General features: G+C 52.1%; 1 protein-coding gene across 1 annotated transcript in view; it reads right to left on the bottom strand.

The window, feature by feature from the left end:
• Window positions 1–11,907, bottom strand: part of Cmip (c-Maf inducing protein) — a 191,235-nt gene extending 179,328 nt beyond the window's left edge. The window contains exon 1 of the mRNA XM_055620832.1: window positions 11,220–11,907. Within this exon, the coding sequence (XP_055476807.1) occupies window positions 11,220–11,519 (300 nt within the window). The 5' untranslated portion in view covers window positions 11,520–11,907. The remainder of the gene's footprint in view (window positions 1–11,219) is intronic.
• Window positions 11,908–18,753: the final 6,846 nt, after the last annotated feature.

Raw genomic sequence — 18,753 nt, 5'->3', positions numbered from 1 at the left:
GAGACCATACTTGACCACCCACAAGGCAAGAGTCACACACACAGGAGCAAGCCCCACGCAAGCAGGTAAGGTGACCCTTAAAGGCTATCAGAGAGACTGACAGATGTTCCCAGCAAAAGTGCCAGAGCTTGGAACCATGGGAACCCTAAGGTTAGTAAAACAGCAGGCAGGTGGGTAGGGTACCACTCCATGGACAATAGACTTCATGCTGGTTGTGGGTAAGATATCAGGGTCAGCTGGGATGGGGTAGCCCTTAAGGCCAACTCAGGTGACATACTGAGGCTCTAAGAGGCTGAGTAGCTGTCCCAAGGGCAACAAGGGACCCTACTGAGATGGGTCTGCAGAAAGAAGTCTGGATGACAGATGCAGTCTCTGAGGTTCCGGGTGCCCCTTTCTACCCAGGTGAAGCCTCCTGCTCTACCTACATAATCCTCTTGGCAGCATGAAGTCCCAGGGTCTACCTGACACTCAATTCTTAACCTCTAGAGCAATGGTTCTCAACCTCCCTAAAGCTGCAAACCTTTAATACAGTTCATAAAAACTATTTTGCTGCTACTTCATAACTGTAATTTTGCTACTGTTATAAATCATATTATAAATATCTGACATGCAGGGTATCTGATCCACAACCCCAAAGGAGTCGAGACCCACAGGTTGAGAACACCGCTGCTCTGCCCTGCTTACCAGCCATGTATGGTGATGCTCCGAGATGTTCAGCTGTAAAAGGGGCACCGCCTCATGAGGGTCGTGAAGATTGGGGAGCTCTTTCATTCGGAGTGATGGGGCACACGGTAAGCAGTGTGTAAGCAAGCCTCGCCAGTGACTTAGCCCTTGCTGCCAGGCTCCTATGGGGTCATGGCAGCATTTGGAGGCCACTGGCATTGAAGCTGTGTCGCCTGATTATAACCTAAATCTCTCAAGAGACACTCGCTCCGTGAGCACAGTGCTCGGAGTACTCGCTGTGAGCACAGCGCCTGAGGTACTCACTCTACGAGCACAGCGCCTGGAGCACTCAATGACGTTTCCCCTACTGCCTCTGGGAAGGATGTAAAGTTACACGCTCAAACAGGACCAAGATACCCAGTGTAGCTAGAGGAAGTATAGTGACCCTCATCTGGGTCACTGTCAAATCTGCCTGGTTTATTGGATCTCCCAACCCAGCAGCCGATGATCATTTGCCTGCCGCTGAAGAGCGCCTCCGTTGCGGACTGGTGAGCCCTGATGAACCAAGAACCAGAAGGAGCAAAACAAATCCTTGTTCCTCTTTGTGACAGGCAGCCCTGCCCCCACTGCCAGCCACCCCTTCAACTTCCTCCACTGCAGACACAAAGCGGGGGCTCCTGCAAAGTGCCCATCCATCCTCTGGCTTTGGATGTGGCTCCACAAGGCTGGCCGGGACCCCCCTCCTTCCAGGCCCCAAAGAAGGGCAGGAATGGGTACCTGGGGGCTCTACATGTGCCTCACTCCATGTCAGAGACTCTTCAGCGGCTGTAGAGTAGGCTGCAATCTCCCAAACTACCCAGCTGCTGCCCACAGGGTCAGGGAGGCACAAGGGCTGCATTCTTCAGTTGTGTGGCCACCCTCTTTCAACAGCTGGGGTGTAAGCAGCTTCATTTATTCATTCATTCATTCATTCATTCATTCATCCTTCCTTCCTTCCTTCCACCCATCTACCCACCAATTCATCCATTCACTCATCCTTAAGAACGTAGTCACCTGGGAAGCCTCAGTCTCCCCACCTGTAAAATGGACAAAGAAGCTGACAGAGCTGTGAGAGCCACTAACGACTGCCCATGTCCAGTAGCCTCTGCCCACTAACTACCGTGCCTAACTTCCTGACCCTGGTGACTCAGACATGCCTGGAGTCCTCCAGTCTCTGGTGAAACCCTACATGCCCCGTAAAGCGGCCATCCCTGCTCCAACACAGGAACAAACTGCCTGCACTGGTGGACTCAGCCGGGACTGCACTGCATCCATTCCTCTGCCTCTCACATTTGTACTTCCGGTGCCGGTGGGGTGGCTCGATGAGGGGGTGCTAGCCTCATAAGCCCGACAACCTGAGTGTGCACCCTGGAACCTATGTTTAAAAAGCTGGATGCTGCAGTGTATATCTGTAATCCCAAGAGAATGGCCGGGAGTGTGCAGGCCAGCTACCCTGGGGTATGCAGACTCTGCCTCAGAAACAAGGAAAAGTTGCAAACCGGGCCTCGAAAAAAGCATCCTCTGACCACACATGTGCCATGGCTCATGTGCACCCATACTCACACATACACGGACAGACACAATAATCATTATTAACACATTTTAGAGTCGGACCATAGTAGCCCAGGCTCTAAAATGTAAATTTTTTGTTCTAAGGTGTTTTGTTGTTTTTTTTTTTTTTTTTTGGGGGGGGGAGTACCATGTTGGTTTTTTTTTTTGTTTTTGTTTTTTGAGACAGGGTTTCTCTGTGCAGCTCTAGCCGTCCCGGAACTCGCTCTGTAGACCAGGCTGGCCTTGAACTTACAGAGCTCTGCCTGCCTCTGCCTCCTGAGTGCTGGGATTAAAGGCGTGTGCCACCACGGCCCAGTATGAGTAAATTTTAAAAAGAAGAAAAATTTTGATTAAATAAAGGGTCTTCCTAAAGACCTACTTACGGGAGGGCAAACACTGTCCCCCAATAAGCAAGAGGAGGCACAAACCCCGGAGAACATGTACTCTGCTCACCCAGCGTGCACTGTGATTTATGGGACATCCAGCCCTTTTGGAGAGAAGACTAGGACGGCCTTTTCCGGTGTCCTGACTGTCAGCACCATGCCTGGGGTACCTCCTCTCTGTGCGCGTGGTCCCCGGAGCACCCACCCTCTAAGTGAGTGTCTTAAGAGCTCACTCGGAATACACGGCACCTGGCAATCAGTTCACGCCTGATTTTGCCTCCTCTCTTCTTCCCATCTCTGCTGACAGCCAGCTCCAACAGGATCACCCTGAAAACCTGCTCACACTAGGTGAATAACAACTGTCACTCCTCCCTGAGCACCTTGCTCCTCACACCTTCCAGCAGCTTCTTTCCCTCCATCGTTCCTCACCACAGAGCAGCAGTCTCATAAGAGATCCTTTCATTCTAGGCGGCTGTGCCACCGGTGCCGGTGGGACCTCGAGGACACTGCTCAGCACCTCGAAGGTCGCTACCACTCCTCGGGGGCTCCTTCTTCCTGTCATCTATTTTGTTTTGTTTGTTCATTTGTGTCCATTCACCTGTTTGAGACAGATCTCTCTGTAGCTCAGGCTGGACTAGAACTTCCTATGTAGCCTAGGCTGTCCTCAAACTAGTGATCCTCCTGCCTCAAGACTCCCAAGTGCTGAGACTACGGATATATCAACCTCAGCAGCTCCAAGACACAACTCTAAAGCATGTATTCCAGCCTCCCTGGGCTTGGATGTGGTCCTGGCCCTCCTGCCTCATCATCCCCACAGAAGACCTAGGGGAGACCCACGCTGGAACAGAGCGCAAAGGAGGCCGGGTACCTAAGAGATAAATGAGATGGTGCCTACCGAAGATTCCTCTGGGACTGTGATGAGCAAAGAAACCACTGCCTAAAACCAGCAGGCCTCCGGGTGGAGGGGCTGTTTGTTACACAGCCAGTCAGCCCTGACTGACACATCCTCCCTCCAGCTAAGTCTGGAACAAATAAATTTATTCACTCGGCCTGGCCAGAACACCACAGTGGGAAGCAGAAAAGCCACAACTGCTATCTTCAGCTATTCTTGACCTCTCGAGAGTCCAGGACTGCCTCAGGACACCCAAGAAAGCCAACAGAGGTGCAGGTGTTTGTTCCCCACAGATGACCTCTCCTGAGCTGGCCCCCAGCATGTGCACCTGCTTCCCAGCCCGGCCCTACGCCCGCCCACTTGCAGGCTGGAGGAGCCAGCTCACCTGCCTAGTTCCACAGCCTAATTCTCACTGCTGATAACAGTCTGGAAAACAGGAACAAAGGCCAGGATGGGAGGCAACTGCAGGGCACCCCACTGCTGAGTCATCTTGAGGGTCCCTGGGCCACCATCAGCGCATCCCCAGCTGTAAAGCCAGTGGTCGATGAACTGGATGATTCCAGAACCTGGGGTCCTTGGAAGCTGGTTATTCACTGAGGGAGCTGGCTTTAAAAGCATCCCACCAGGCTGGGTAATTGAAGACCTCTCAACGCATTACTACAAAGCTGTTCTTTGCTCTACTGGGAAAAAGCTGGGTTTTCAAAAGGAAAGAGAAACAACGAGGTGGGGAAGGGGGAAAGGAGAGAGTCTAGAACGAAACTTCCTGGGGCAAGCAGCAGCCTTTATGCCCAGCATCTAGAACATTCCAGATGCTTGCTGAAAAAAAAGAATTTATTTGAGACAGGATCTCACTATGTAAGCCAGGCTGAGCTCAAAACTGGTATCAAACCTCCTGCCTCCACTTTCTGGGTGTTAAGATTACAGGGTTTAAAAAATATAAACAATAGTTGGGCGTTGGTGGGGCACACCTTTAGTCCCAGCACTCGGTAGCAGAGGCAGGCAGATCTCTGGGAGATCAAGGTCAGCCTGGTCTACAAAGTGAGTTCCAGGAAAACAAACAAACAACTGGCCCCTGGAGAAAAGGAGAGTGAACTCTGAGCATTTATTAAATGCCAGCCAGGTGATTTCTAAATTCCTTCTGGCCTCAGGGCCTATGCATTTGCCCTATCCCTCTGCCTGAAAAGCCCTTCCCCCAGAGAGCGAGGCTGCACCTTCCCTGACACACAGACTCCCTTAAGCCACCTGCTTCCTGGCCTGAGAAGCCAGCTGTTTGCTGTCTCCCAAGCAGCCAGAACAGTGGGATTTATCTGTTGAATGAATCCCTGCCTCCCTTAACCCCAACATCAAGGCTGGAAGGAAGCCCTCACAATCCTCCCTCTACAGATAAGGCAGTCGTCTGGGAAGCTCCAGAGGCAGGCTTCCAGATCACCTGGCTGATGTCAAGTCTGTGTCACACACACAGTCTGCTCTCCTAGCTCTCACCATGCGCATGCAGCACATCTTACGCACGCCAGAGGTGAGGAGGTGGATTTTTTTTTAAGACAGGAACAACTTCAACCCAGAAACCTCTGCTTCTCCACCCTCCACGGTCTGGAGATATATATACATACATACACATACACACACATGGGAGGGGAGCAACCTGCCACCCACCTCAGCTCCTCTGGTTAGAGATCTCCTGGGAGGGGGGAAGGGTATGCCCACCCCTCCACCACCTGGGAACACACCAGCTACCCGGTCACCCGGGTGAGGAGAGAGGAAGAGAAATTCTCACTCCCCCTTTCTCTATTATGAGGCTTAGCCACCTGGCTTCCATCCTGAGGAAAACAGGAAGTCTGAAGGCAGAAGAAGATGAGGCTCTCCCCTGGAGCGGCCCAGACCCTTGTCCTCAGAGTGAACACCGACGGGGCTGCAAGGGTCTCTTCCCTCAGCTCCTGGTGGTGGGGCTGGCAGACACACGCTGCGGGAGCTCACTTCCTGGTGACGTCCGGCCATACTGAAGCATGCCCCCACCCCCAAGAAAGCGGGCAAACATTTCAACAGTTAAGATGGATACAATTCCACTGATTAAAAAATGGGAAGTGCCAACACCTGAGACAAAGTTAAACCCCCAACAACAGGAGAACTGGTCTACCCACCTCCTTAGTACCCTACACTTCAGGATGGAAATTACATAGCGGTGAGAAAAGAACAGGGCCGTTGCATGTGTGCGGATCTACAGTGAACTCCAAATACGGTTGTTGTTGCTAAGAACAACGAAGACGTGCCGATGACCAGAATGCTCAGCAAGTACACTCAAGAAAGCAGGCAACAGGGTTGGCCTTGAAAGATGACCACTAGGCAGGGTGTTGGTGGTGCACGCCTTTGATCCCAGCACTCGGGAGGCAGAGGCAGGAGAATCTATGTGAGTTGGAGGCCAGCCTGGTGTACAGAGTTCCAGGTCAGCCGGCCAAAGCTATGCAGAGAAACCCTGTCTCAAAATCAAAACAAACAAACAAAAAATGACCAGAGGACTCTAAAGCATGGGGTAAGGCCTTCTTTCCCAACACTCTGGCTGCATTTGGTAATGTGCACACCTATTCAATTACATGTATGTATGTATATATAAATTACATATATATATATATAATTTTTAAAAACATCATATGTATAATGCTTTAAGTAACCCTTGAGAAATTCTTCTAAACTGCTTGAAACAATCTTACACCCTGACACTCAGCAGCCCTGAGGTCATCCCTAACTTTCCCAAGTGCTCTGTGTACCTCAGGTGACTGTCCTTTTTTAAATAGCAAAGATCTTTAAAATAATAATAATAATCTTTTTCGGGGGGGGGATTTTTTTTTCTGGCGTGGGGAGCAGGAGCTATGTTCACGTGTGTGGAGGGCAGGACAACTTGCAGGAGTCTCCCCTTCCACCATGTGGTCCCAAGGATTGCACTCAGGTGGTACGCTGGGCAGCAAGGGTCATTAAGTGCTGAGCCATCTCGGGTGCCCGTAATCCTTCCGTTTCTCCAGAGCTCACTCAGGAGACTCTCCCAACAGAAACTGCCTGGCTACTAGGTATTCACCAGGACCAGTGTCAACATCTAAATATCAACATGATAAGTGAGGTGCCCTACAGGAGAAGACAAATAGAGGCCCCAAAAGGAAAGCAAGGTGCCCAAAGTTACACAGCCAGGAAGTCGCCACCTCAGGCTCCTGCTCCACGTGACTACAGTAAACCCAAGTTTGTTCTGCCCCACGGTGGGGACACTGCACGGCTAGGCTGCCTGGCTCGGTCTCATTTAATCCTTTAATCAAGGGCGTAACTAGACCATCTCAAATATCCATTCCAACTAAATACCAAGCTGGCCCCCTCGGAGAGAGGAAAGAGAAAGAAAGGTGACTGGTGGTGGGGTGCCCTGGGGCCCTTTGCCTTCAGGATGATTCAGCTCCTGTGCTCCCCACAAAATGTCCAGAAAATTGTTTCCCTCTACTTAGGGACCAAACCACCCAGAATCCCAAAAGCCAGATTCTCAGCTCAGGCTCCCTCCCTTATGGCCACCCAGCAAGACACCTACTAGTACCAGAAAGGGCGCCGGCAGCCGGATGAAACATCTCCTTAAGATGCACTGACTTCCTACAGCCTGTGGAAGACGGCCATGCCACCTGGCCACAGAGAATACTGTACCCTTGCTCCCGCCTGTGCCATCCCTGTCCCCCATTCCTTAACACACAACTACCTACAAGACAAATCTACTGTACTCCAAAATCAACTTCGTGACATTAAAAAAAGAAAAAAAAAGGCTTACGAAATGCCAGAATGATAAAAGGAGGGAAGAATGGGCACACAGAGGGACCTCCAAGACAAAACAGAAAAACATTAGCACATATTCAAACATCCATGTGTACATAGATGGGGTCCCTAGGGACTGGAAGGCTTAATTCTCAACGGAAAACTCTCAGCACCTGGAGGTGACTCTTAGCTAGAAAAAAGGCAAGTTGGTGGATCTCAGAAGCATTTTGCCAAAAGGAAATCCAAGTTCATACGATGGATGCCCAGACACCCTAGGGGGGGGGGGAAGCCATGGACAGGAACCAAGGGGGCTCAGTTCACCGGAGCAGATTCCCAGAGACGCTAGAGCTCAGCAGCAGCAGAAACAATGCAAACGGCAGCCTGGAGAAAGAAGACCGGAGAATAAAGACCGCCACTGTCCCTTGTGTCTGAATCTCCGCTCAGGCTCGGTAAGAGAAGAAGGGACTTGGCGAATTAGACCCACCATTCTGAAACCATGGGCCTCCTCTGTCTGTTTGGTTTTTTGTTTTGTTGTTTTTAACCGCTGAGATGAAATGAAAGGTGGGGTGATTTTTTTCCTTTCTCTCTCTCTCTCTCTCTCTCTTTTTTATACTTCTTTGGCGCAGTGGAAACAAAGGCTACAGACAAAAGACAAACATGTCTAGCAGGTGATCAAATTTAGCCAAGCAACGAATGGCAAGATGGATTCCCGTCTTCCCCAACCAGGGCACTTCTACAAAAATCTAGGCTCGCTGTAGGCTCCAGTCCATAACAAGGTAGGCGGCCACACTGAGCCCAGGAAGGCCCGGGGATGGGGAAGTACAAATGAGGAATGAGAAGCCACATGGGCAGGCAGGCTGTTCCTCAGGACGGGCCAGCCTCTGTCCCTCGGAGAGGCTCCCCCATAACCCCTCCCACAGACACTGGAGAGCTTCCTTCTTTGTTGACAAGCATTCTGGTTCCAAAGGACCCAAAGTCTTCTAAGCGCATCAAACCTGGCCTCGCCTGGGCAAGGGTTTAATCAGTAACCGGCCCAGTAGACGGTACAGGGCAAGTTCTGACCTGACCCCACCGAGGGCAAAGTTTACCACCAGGTCAGGGGAGGGGTGACAAGTCCCGTGGCACCAGACTCATTTTTGGATCTCCCTCCAGAGGGAACCAAGAGACTTCCACACTAATGTATCGCCAGCTGGAGACCCGTGCCAGGAGGGTCTAGGAGACCCCCACCCCAGAAACCTGGCTGGGGTACAACCCAGCACACCGTGCAGCTGGGGTCCAGGAAGCCTCTCTATCCCTCAGGTTTCAGATAAGGTGTAGACAGCCGACTCAGTGGATGGTTTGGGCAAAGGAGTGGTGGATTGTTTGTTGACTGATTCAAATCCAGACCGGTCACTCTGGGTCCACACAATTAACTGGATAATCCCCAGACAGTTCTGAAGTGTGCTTCTCATGAGCAAGGTACACTTCATCCCTCTGTGAGACACACTTCCACACAGGCAACTCAAGGCTGGGCCAGGGGCTGCAAAGGGTGTTCTGGGACTGAGCTGCACTCAAAATCACCTTTGTTTCATTTGAGCAAACATTTCTCAACAGAGTGGTTGGGCCGCACTATAAAATGCAGACAGATTACATAATGCCCAGGCCTAAGGGAACCCCAAGGAGGCTCCCCCACTTCCCAGGCAGTGGGCACCAAGCAGATGGGACAAGATCCCTAGCAGCACACCCCAGCCCCACCTCTGGCCTGGAGGCAGGCCGTAGTGGCCACACCTCCATCCACACAGGCCTTGGGGGTGGGGGAGCCACACATCTCCACTAGAGGCCTCCACTGGAGGCCCCCATTGACGCCCCCACAAAGCAAGAGCTACAGTGAAGGAATTCCCTCATGCCAGGTGAAGGAAAGGGAATGGCAGTCTGTGCCCCAGCCCCTATTTTCTAACACACAGCAAGGCTCTGCCACGACCAAACTTGCCCCTCAGATAACCTGGGGTCACGCACACACAGGACTCAGGTGTTCCTGAGGTAGGGCCCCCACCGCAGCTGGCCAGGGTGGGCAAGGGGCCCTGGCTGCTGGAGGCTCTCGACCGGATTTCTTTCTGCTCTCTGCACAGCAGACAGACCAGGGAAAGCTGGGTGCCCCCCCCCCCAGCTTGAGTTAGCCAAGGGTCAGCTACCCACACAGTGCTCTTGCCCTGGAGGACCTGGGAATGTCCTGTCCTTCCTACAGCAGGTCACTGTCCCTCTCATATACTGTCCTTCGCTGACAACTCCTCTGCATTTTGAGGGATGGCAGGAAAAAGAACAGAGCTTAATAAAGCGACCACCCACCCCCACCCCACCCCCCACCCAACTCAGCCAGGTAATAATGCTAAAGCCAGACTTGGGGGCTCCAGAACCCAAGGCAGGTTACCAAGCACCTCTGGGACCCAAAACCCTCGGGGACTGGCCAATCAAATGGAAATCAAGGCCGAGGCCTATGACTCAAGGCAGGTTTAAGAACACACACACACACACACACACACACACCAGTCTGGGAGAGGACTGGGCCGACTCCCGGCAACCCTCAATCCTCCTGGGGACAAAATCTGCAGTTACTGCACCAACATGCCCACAGCCTAGAAAAAAAAAAAAAAAAAAAATTGGTGCTTTAAGCACATCAGATCCAAAATTCAGAATAAAAGTCCGTGTACCACAGGGCTAGGGGAAAGCGACTCAAGGAGTAGGGTGTCCAGGCTAACTTTTCCCCCCTCCCCATTCCTAGGAGCATGTGTCACAGAGTGTGACACACACCAAGGGAACATGGATGCCGAGGCAGTGTCTACACACGCTACACATTTGTGGCATGCATGTAAGCAACACCCTGTTTCCTGGCTGGGCTCTCTTGGCACAGGTGTGAGCAGGCGGTGGAGTCTGCCCTCTCCCATGGTGTTTAGTAAACAGCGTGAAACCTGCCATGGAGGGGGAGACAGTACTAGACAAGAAGGGGGCCCCTACAAAGATGGGTCCCCCAGCGCCAGGCTAAGGCCCAGCCAGAGCCTGTATTTGAAACTGCCCTTGCTGGAAAACACAAAGCATCCTGTTTAGGCCCTGCCCACCGCCCCCACTCCCCCTCCTCGACCCCACCACAGCTGTCTGTCCCCAGGAGGAAGAAGGCCACCATTTGCAGATTCGATTTCCGAAAGCAACTAGTAAGATCCTCCTTTCTCCATCTCATCCAGCTGACCTGGCCCTGGCCACACAGAAAAAAAAAAAAACTGTAACAAAACAGGACGCAGCCACAAAACATGCTTACACACGCTCCACAGACAACGCAAGGGCAGGCTGAGCAGCCCAGCTTCTTCTACCCAGAGAACTTGATTATCCCGGGGTCTGAGCGGGTCCAGGACATCGACTCCCTCCCCCACTCCAACCTCCTAACGTGCGAAGGAGATTTTCAGAAAGGGCAGGCACCCGGTTTTCCTTGCCAGGCCCGGCAGAAAAAAAGAATAAAGGAAGGCTAAAGCAAGCGCAGGAGTTGCTTTCTGGAAATTGTTGGCGCTGGAGGGTTACGATTTTCATGGAGGAAAGGGCTGCGTTTTGTTTTCCCCTGTAGCTCAGATCCAGATGGGCAACGGGTTCAGAAAAGGAACAACACACCACTATCCTCAGGGCCCAGGCTAGGGTTCACCAGGGTCCCAGCCATGGGAAACGCAGGCGCTCAGGCAGAAGTCCCCAAGCACTCAGCCCGGGTGGGCTGAGAGTCCAGGACTCGAAGGAGGACTCCCCAGCCTGCCGTGGAAGATAAGGTCTGGGGGTCCCAGCCCAGCTCCATGCGCAGGCCGGGACCCGGGGGCCGCGCGCTCGGGGACAGCCAGCGGGGGCGCCTCGGTCCCGGGGGACCCCAGCTTGGGGAGCCCCCACGGCCACGCAGGGCCACTCACCGTAGCGGACGCCAAGCTGTTGTCGGCCAGCGTTAGGTGGTGCGGCTCCCAGCGCCTCAGGAATTTGGAGGTGAGGATCTTGCTGAGAAAGGTCCGAGGGTGACGGATGACACAGACCTGAATGTCGCCCTCCTGCAGCAGCTTGTACCTCATCCCGTTGCACAGCAGCAGGGCCCGGCGGCAAGGCACGGCGCCCATCACCTTGGTGCCCTCGGGGCCCGACACGTCGCTCCCTAGCAGCGGCTTGGTCTCCTCGATCTGCCGGGGGTCGCTGCCGCCCGAGCTGCTCGTCACATCCATGGCCGCGCTGGGGCGGGGGCCGCGCGCGCGATCGCGGCTGGCGTGGGGCCGGGCCGGCGGGGCCCCCGCGGAGGGCCCGCACCCCCCCACCGCCGGGAAGGTGGGGGGGCGTGGGCTGGGGGCGCCCCTCGGGGACGAACGGGAGCGCGCGGGGGCGGGCGGGGGCGCGCGGGGCGCTTCCTGGGCTGCTTCCTTCTAGCTACTGGGGCGCATGCCGGCGCGAACGGGTTGGCGACTGCGGCGCAGGAGGTAAGCGATCGCGGGGCACAGAGAGGATCGGGTCCTCCGGGGGCGGGGGCGGCGCCTGGGACGGCGGGCGCGGGCGTGTCTCGGCCTCGCGCGGGCGCGCTGTGCGGTGCGTGTGTCCGCGTCCGTCCGCGAGTGTGTGCTGCGGGCGGGGGCCGCGCCGGCTGCCGGGGAGATTGCGGGAGGCTGGCGCACGCGATTGGTCCCCGCGGGGTCATGTGCCCGCCCTCTGACGTCAATGGCGGCAACAGTGGCTTCGGCCTCCCCGGGGCGGGCGGAGTCTGGGATGGGCCGGGCCCCGGGCGGGGACTTGGTGGAGGCGGGCGCGGTCCGACGGGAGGGGCGGCCTTTGGGTAGGGGGCCGGGGCAGGGCGAGCCTCGACAGTCCCTGCGCCGCGCCCCGGAATGTGGGTAGTGTGCCGGGGGACCGTCACGCGGGCCGCGCCCCCGAGGGTACACAGCTGAGCCCTGCTCCCCTCGCCCTCCGCCAGCCTGGACCGGGCTTGGGAAATAAAAGTCTACCCCACGACCGAGAGGATGCAGACCAGTGCTTCCCCTTCCTAGTCCAAGGCTGGGCTGAAAGCTGGGGTGCTGCCCGCCGCACCCCTGTCACCGCCTTCCCAACCCAAGCTGCTTCCCTAAGGTTGGCCACATAGGGCCATAAAACAGTTTCTTGGAATTGAAATGGTTCCGCCCATAGAGCTATGCATGGTGGCTCACCATTGCAACCAGAGCACTCAGGCTGAGGCAGGAGGATTGTTGTGACCTCGGGGCTACATATGAGCTACATATGAACTTCATTTCACGCCAGTCAAAAGAGAAGGCCCTGCTTTTTATTTGTTATGTTTTGGTTTTTGAGGTTTTTTGTTGTTGTTGTTCTTTGTTCTTTAACTAGAACCGGGTATATATCTCAGTTGTCAGTATGGCGTGTGTCTAGCATGCACAAAACCCTGGACGGTTTCCCAGCGCAAGGTGCCATGTACCTGTAATCCTAGCACTAGGGAAGTGGGGGCAAGAGGGTTTGAGTTCAAGCTGGGTGCCGTGGCACACGCCAGTAATCCCAGCAAGCAAAGAGGCAAAGGCAGTTGGGTCGCTGTGAGTTCGAGGCCAACCTGGTCTACAAAGCACGTCCGGGACAGCCAAGGCTACACAGAGAAACCCTGTCTCAGAATAAAAAAATAAAAATAAAGGAGGACTTGAGTTCCAAAAATCATCTGAGTTCAAAACCAACCTGTAGTATGTATCTCAAAATTTAAATATATATATATATAATTAAAACTTTTTTTTAAAGAAAAGAAATATTTCCTCACTCATCTAAGAATAGCTCCCACTGAAGTCCCTTCCTCTGGTCTTTAATGCCTCCTGGCCCTTGCTTTGGGGGCCCTTACTGGGAGAGGACACAAACCCTCTGCATCCTGAGCACAGAACCCCTCCTAAGATCTCAAGAAAAAAGTTTCCCCCAAAGTGATCCATCCCCACTGGGTTCCACCCAGAGTCTCAGAGTGAACTGAGTCAGCCCTGGTCTTCAGTCCTTACATCAAGTGAGCCAATGTGACAACTTCCAGACAAAAAAAAAAAAAAAAAGTCCCTTTTGTCACTGTTGATAAGGAGCTCTTCCACCCAGCTTCCCCATCTCCAGCCTCCTGCCGCTGGGCTGGGGAGATGCTAAAATTGCTTATTGTGAGAGCATGAAGATCAGAGTTCAAATCCCCAGAACCAGAATCAACACACACTAGCTCAGTAGCATGTGACTATAATCCCAGTGCTCCTACTGCAAAATGGGAGCAGAGGAAAGAATCACCCCCACCCCCAGAAATACAAGGGCCAGTCTGCCCTACACAGAGGCACTGCCTCAAGCAAGGTGGGAGACACCCAAGATTATCCTCTGACCCTACAAGAGTGCTGTGGCATTTGCTCGTGAATGCACACACAGACACAGCAGCTCTCTGCCTCCTTGTTAAGTGAGACCCCTCAGTAGTGAATGCAAGTGTGTTTGGCCTATGTTAAACTACACAGTGAATACCACAGAGAGTTCTTAGACTCCCTCAGGTGGGTGCGTGCGTGCACCCACGCCCATACACACACCCTAAGATCAACCATCACAGGCTATGGAAAGTGGGAGACAGGTCTCAGCCTGCTTCCCTTACTGAATAAAACACTTGGCCAGTCGTGGTAGCACAAGTTTATAATAAGCCCAGCGCTTAGGAGAGCTGAGGCTGGAGGACCACGAGTCAGAAGCCAGACTGAGTTACATGTCTTCTGAAAAACTCACATCCTGTCTGTGCGGGAGATGGACAAAACTTTTCTCTGTGCCCCGAGAAACTAACACTGGTAGGTGGGAAACTGGAAATTCGTTACCTTCTCACGGTTTACTGACATTTCCTTCAAATGCCAAACTTCAACAGGCTTGTAGAAACCATTGAGCAATAAGGGAAGGCCCTAGCCCTGACCGCTGGTATAAACATGGATGTGAAGGGTGATGGTCAGGAACCACCCTCCAGCCTCTTTAGGGGTGGGGCTAGGTCCACGCCAACCCTCGCTGAGCTCTTGCTGTCTGTGAGCCTAGGCCAGGTACTGTGTTATTGGTAGCTGTTATTGTCAATGACAGTGGCCCCTAACCTCCTAAGATCTGCAACGATGCTCTCAGCATGCACTCCTGCAGATAAGGACACATAGCGCTTGAATGGCCCATACAGGCCCCAAGCTAGTCAGGATGGGCTCAGAGCCTAGGAGCAGGGCAAAAAACAGACAGTGACCACATTGTGCTCAGGGCTAGATGAAAGAGGAGCATCTGGGTAACTGCCAAGAGGGCTTTAGGAAGCATTTGAAGAGACTGGAGAGGTGCTCACTAGTTAAGGGTTTCTGGGGCTGAAGAGACGGCTCAGAGGTTCAGAGCACTGGCTCTTCTTCCAAAGGTCCTGAGTTCAATTCCCAACAACCACATGGTGGCTCACAATCACCTGTAATAATATCTGATGCCCTCTTCCAGCATGCAGGCATACATGCAGGCAGAATACTGTATAAATAGCAAATAAATATATTTTTTTAATGTTCTTTGGCCAGGCTGTGGTGGCACATGCCTTTAATCCCAGCAGTCAGGAGGCAGAGACAGGTGAATCTCTGAGTTCAAGCCCAGCCTGGTCTACAGAGCCAGCTCCAGGATAGCCAAGGCTACACAGAAAAACAAAGGAAACAAAGGAAAAACAAACAAACAAACAAAAAAGAACACTTTCTGTTCTTGCTGAAGGCCTGACTTTGGTTCCCTGAACCTATATTAGGCAGCTGAAAACCACATGTAACTCTAGCTTTGGGTGGAGACTCCTGGACTCTAAGAGCACCTACACTCATGTGCACAACCCCAAACACAGACACACACCCACATAACTGAAAATAAAATCAATTCTCAAGGAATCAGATAAGAGGACAGAAGTTCCAGGGAAGGTAAATTTCCCAACAGAGGCAAAGGGGTAGAAGGCTGTTTGTCTCATCCAGAAAGCTATAGCCACTTGTCAGGATGCAGAGGTGGGCAGGGCAGAGGCCTGGGAGGTGAGTGGCCAGCGCTGTAAAATGCAAGCCCAGAAACTGGAGTAATAGAGAGTGACCTCGTGGAGCAGGCACAGATTGAATTGTATGTGACATTTTCACAAGGTCAGGGCTATAGCGTGGTATAGGGTGGAGGGTAGTAGCCGCATAGCCTGGCTGTGAGGAGGCTGGTAAACAGTCTGTGAAGGGCACTCAGGTCGGGAGGCAAGGTGGTCTAACTCCAAGTCACTGGTTGGGAGAGTCTGTGTAAGCAGAACTGTTCTCTGCGTCTAGGGCATCTGCAGACTCCCTTTACTGATTCAGGGTCCCAGCCTCCAGCAGAGAGGTGACTAAGCTGGATTTAGCATGGACATGCTCAGTGCAGTCACCAGGTTGACACCTTCAACATTAAGCAGAAATGCTATGACAGCAGCCACCAGTGACCAGCAGCAGGTCCTGCATTTAGACATTCTGTTTGGTTTCGGTTTGGTTTCAGACAGCCCAGAAAGCCATCATCTTTAGAGAGGGGAAGTTAAGACTCTACGTGAGTCAGTTAATGAACTAGAGATATCCAGCCAAGATTCGAACCTAAAACTGAGTAGTGGGCTCTAGCTCAGATGGGAGTGTTTGTCTGCCTTACACTAGGCCCTGGGTTCCATCCCCAGCACCATGTAAACCAGGTGTGGTGGTGGATGTCTGTAATCCCAGCACAAGAGGAGTGCAGGCAGGAGGTTCAGAAATCAAAGCCATCCTTGTCTACATTAAAAGTTCAAGGCCAGCTCTGGCTACAGGAGACTGGGAGAGGATAGCAAGATGGCTGAGCAGTTAAGAGAACTTCCTATTCTTGCAAAGAACCTGGGCTCAGTTCCCTGCACCCACTTGAAAACTCACAACCCTCTGTAACTCCAGTTCCAGAGGATTGGAGTTCCTCTTCTGGGCCCCAAGGACTCCAGGCACATACATGGTACACAGCCATACATGCAGGCAAAACACATACATAAAAAAGTAGGTATTATGGGGCTGGAGAGATGGCTCAGTGGTTAAGAGCTCTGTCTGTTCTTCCAAAGGACCCTGTTCAATTCCCAGCACCCCCATGGCAGCTCACGACTGTCTGTACTGCCAATGCTAAAGGATCTGACACCTTCACACTAATGCACATAAAATAAAATTAAATACGTTATTTTTAAAAAGTAAGTATTAAAAGAAAAATAAAACCCAAAGCCTAACTCCCTAACTCAAGATTGACTTGACCTTCCGTTTTGCTCAGCTTTCTGGGAACGTTGGGAAACATCACAAATATCCTTTATGTTTTTCTGAGATGGCTCTCAGAGAACTCTGACTCCTACCTCTGTCATTTTTAGGAAATCCTACCTCTTGGCTTTAGTTTGGAATCAGTGAAACAGAGGCTCAAGGCATTGCAAGAAAGCCAAGCATGGTAGCCCATGTCTCTTGTGAGATAGAGGCAGGGGAATCATCATGACTTCTAGGACAACCTTGGCTATGTAGTGAGTTCCGGCATGGCTTGAATCAAAAATAGGTTTTTAAAAAATTTTCAAGGAAGAGGAGAAGAAAGGAAGGAAGGACAGGACAATGACTGCTTCAGAGTCATCCTGCCCCGGCTGTGGGGAAAGAACGGGACACAAGGCTGACCCAGAAGGTGTCATATGAGATGGCATTTGATATTCAGTCTATAATAGAGGTGTCCTCAGCCTCCTAGACTGGGACAGGTAAGGCACGATTGAGCCCTGCCTCACTCTCTCCCAGGTTCCTGACCTGGAACTGAATGAGAGTTCAGCCATTAGATGGCATCAGAAGCACCATCCCAGGAGGTCTAGGCCTCTGTAGAAGATGCAGGCCCAGTGATTTTGCTCCATAAGATTCCAGACTCTCTGTCGGCCAGGGTTGGCATACTCCTTCAATCCCAATACTCCAGAGGCAGAAGCAGACGGATCTTAATGAGTTCAAGGCCAGCCTGGTCTACAGGGTGAGTTCCAGGACAGCCAGGACTATACAGAGAAACCCTGTCTCGAAAAACAAAACAACAAAATAAAATTAAAAGATTTCAGATTCTTCTTAGATGGGACAGCCGTCCCAAGAGTCTCCCTTCCAGCACTGCATTTGAGAGCTGGACAGATAACAAAAGAAACAGAAGAGTGTGTATCCATCAGTCTGCTAAGGACTTTTGTGGTAAAGCACCACTAGGGAGGGGCACATGAAATGACACGTAAATCCTGATGCACACCAGGCAGGCAGGGTTCCTTCCGGGGAGGCTCATCCAGTGGTACGTGCTCAAACAAGCCAGCTTGCTGAAATAAAAGAAAGCCCTGGTTCACAGCTTGCCAACTCCCCTGGTGTAAATACTCCCACTGAGACTCATTACCAGGTATTGAGTTCATTGCTGAAGAGGAAGTTCAGAAGAGGTGCACCCCACAGCCAGGTGTGATGGTACAGGTCTGGAAAGGAATCTCAGCTAAAAGAAAGGCTGAGGAAGAAAGACTAGGAGTTTGAGGCCTGCCTGGACAGCACAGAGAGTTCAAGCCTTGCCTGGATGGCTGTGTGGCACGGTCCTATTTCAAAATCAAGAGAGCTGAGGGTGTAGGTCCGTGATAGAATGTTTGCTTGGCACACATAATCCACAGTACCACAATAAAAGCAATGAAAAGAGATGCACCCTACTCAATTGCATACAGTGGACCACAGCTCAGCCAAACATACCTGCCCAACATCTGGCCTGCCATGCCTGGAATATTTCCCTTCTGGCCATTCTACAGAGAAAGCTTGATAAGCTCTACCATAGAAATGAAAATTTCAAGATAAATTCAGTAAAGCAAGCCAGCAAACAGAGACTGTAACAAGGCACACTCCTTTAATCCCAGCCCTCGGGAGGCAGATGTAGGAGGATCTCTGTGAGTTCAAGTCCAATCTGGTCTATACAGCAAGTCCTAGCAGCCAGGGCTACATAGAGAAGCCTTGTTCCAAAACAAACAAACAAATTGAATATAGAGTTTAGGGCTGGAGGGATGGCTTGGCAGATAAGAACGCATACTGCTCTTCCTGAGGCTGAGAGTTCTATTCTCAGCAACCACCTGTAACTCCAGCTCCAAGGGTGTCCGATGCCTCTGGTCTCTGCCGGTACCTGCACATACCCCACACACAGGTGCACATGCATAGACATAATTTTACTTATGTATGTATTTATTTTATTTACTTATTTTGGTTTTTTTGAGACAGGGTTTCTCTGTGTAGCCCTGGCTGTCCCGGACTCTTTTTGTAGTCCAGGCTGGCCTCAAACTCACAGAGATCCATCTGCCTCTGCCTCCCGAGTGCAGGGACTTAAAAGCCTGCACCACCGGGCCGGGCTTTATACATAGTTTTAAAAAATAAAAATACATGTAAAAGAGACTATAACATTCACTATTGATTTGTAGACCATAACCTCTTATTACTTAAATTCTGTGTGGGGGGG

Source organism: Psammomys obesus, unplaced genomic scaffold (genome assembly GCF_907164565.1).
Source record: "Psammomys obesus unplaced genomic scaffold, mPsaObe1.curated_primary_1811, whole genome shotgun sequence".
Taxonomy (NCBI): domain Eukaryota; kingdom Metazoa; phylum Chordata; class Mammalia; order Rodentia; family Muridae; genus Psammomys; species Psammomys obesus.
The sequence above is the reverse complement of the archived record's forward strand: the minus strand, read 5'-3'. Positions and strand labels throughout refer to the sequence as shown.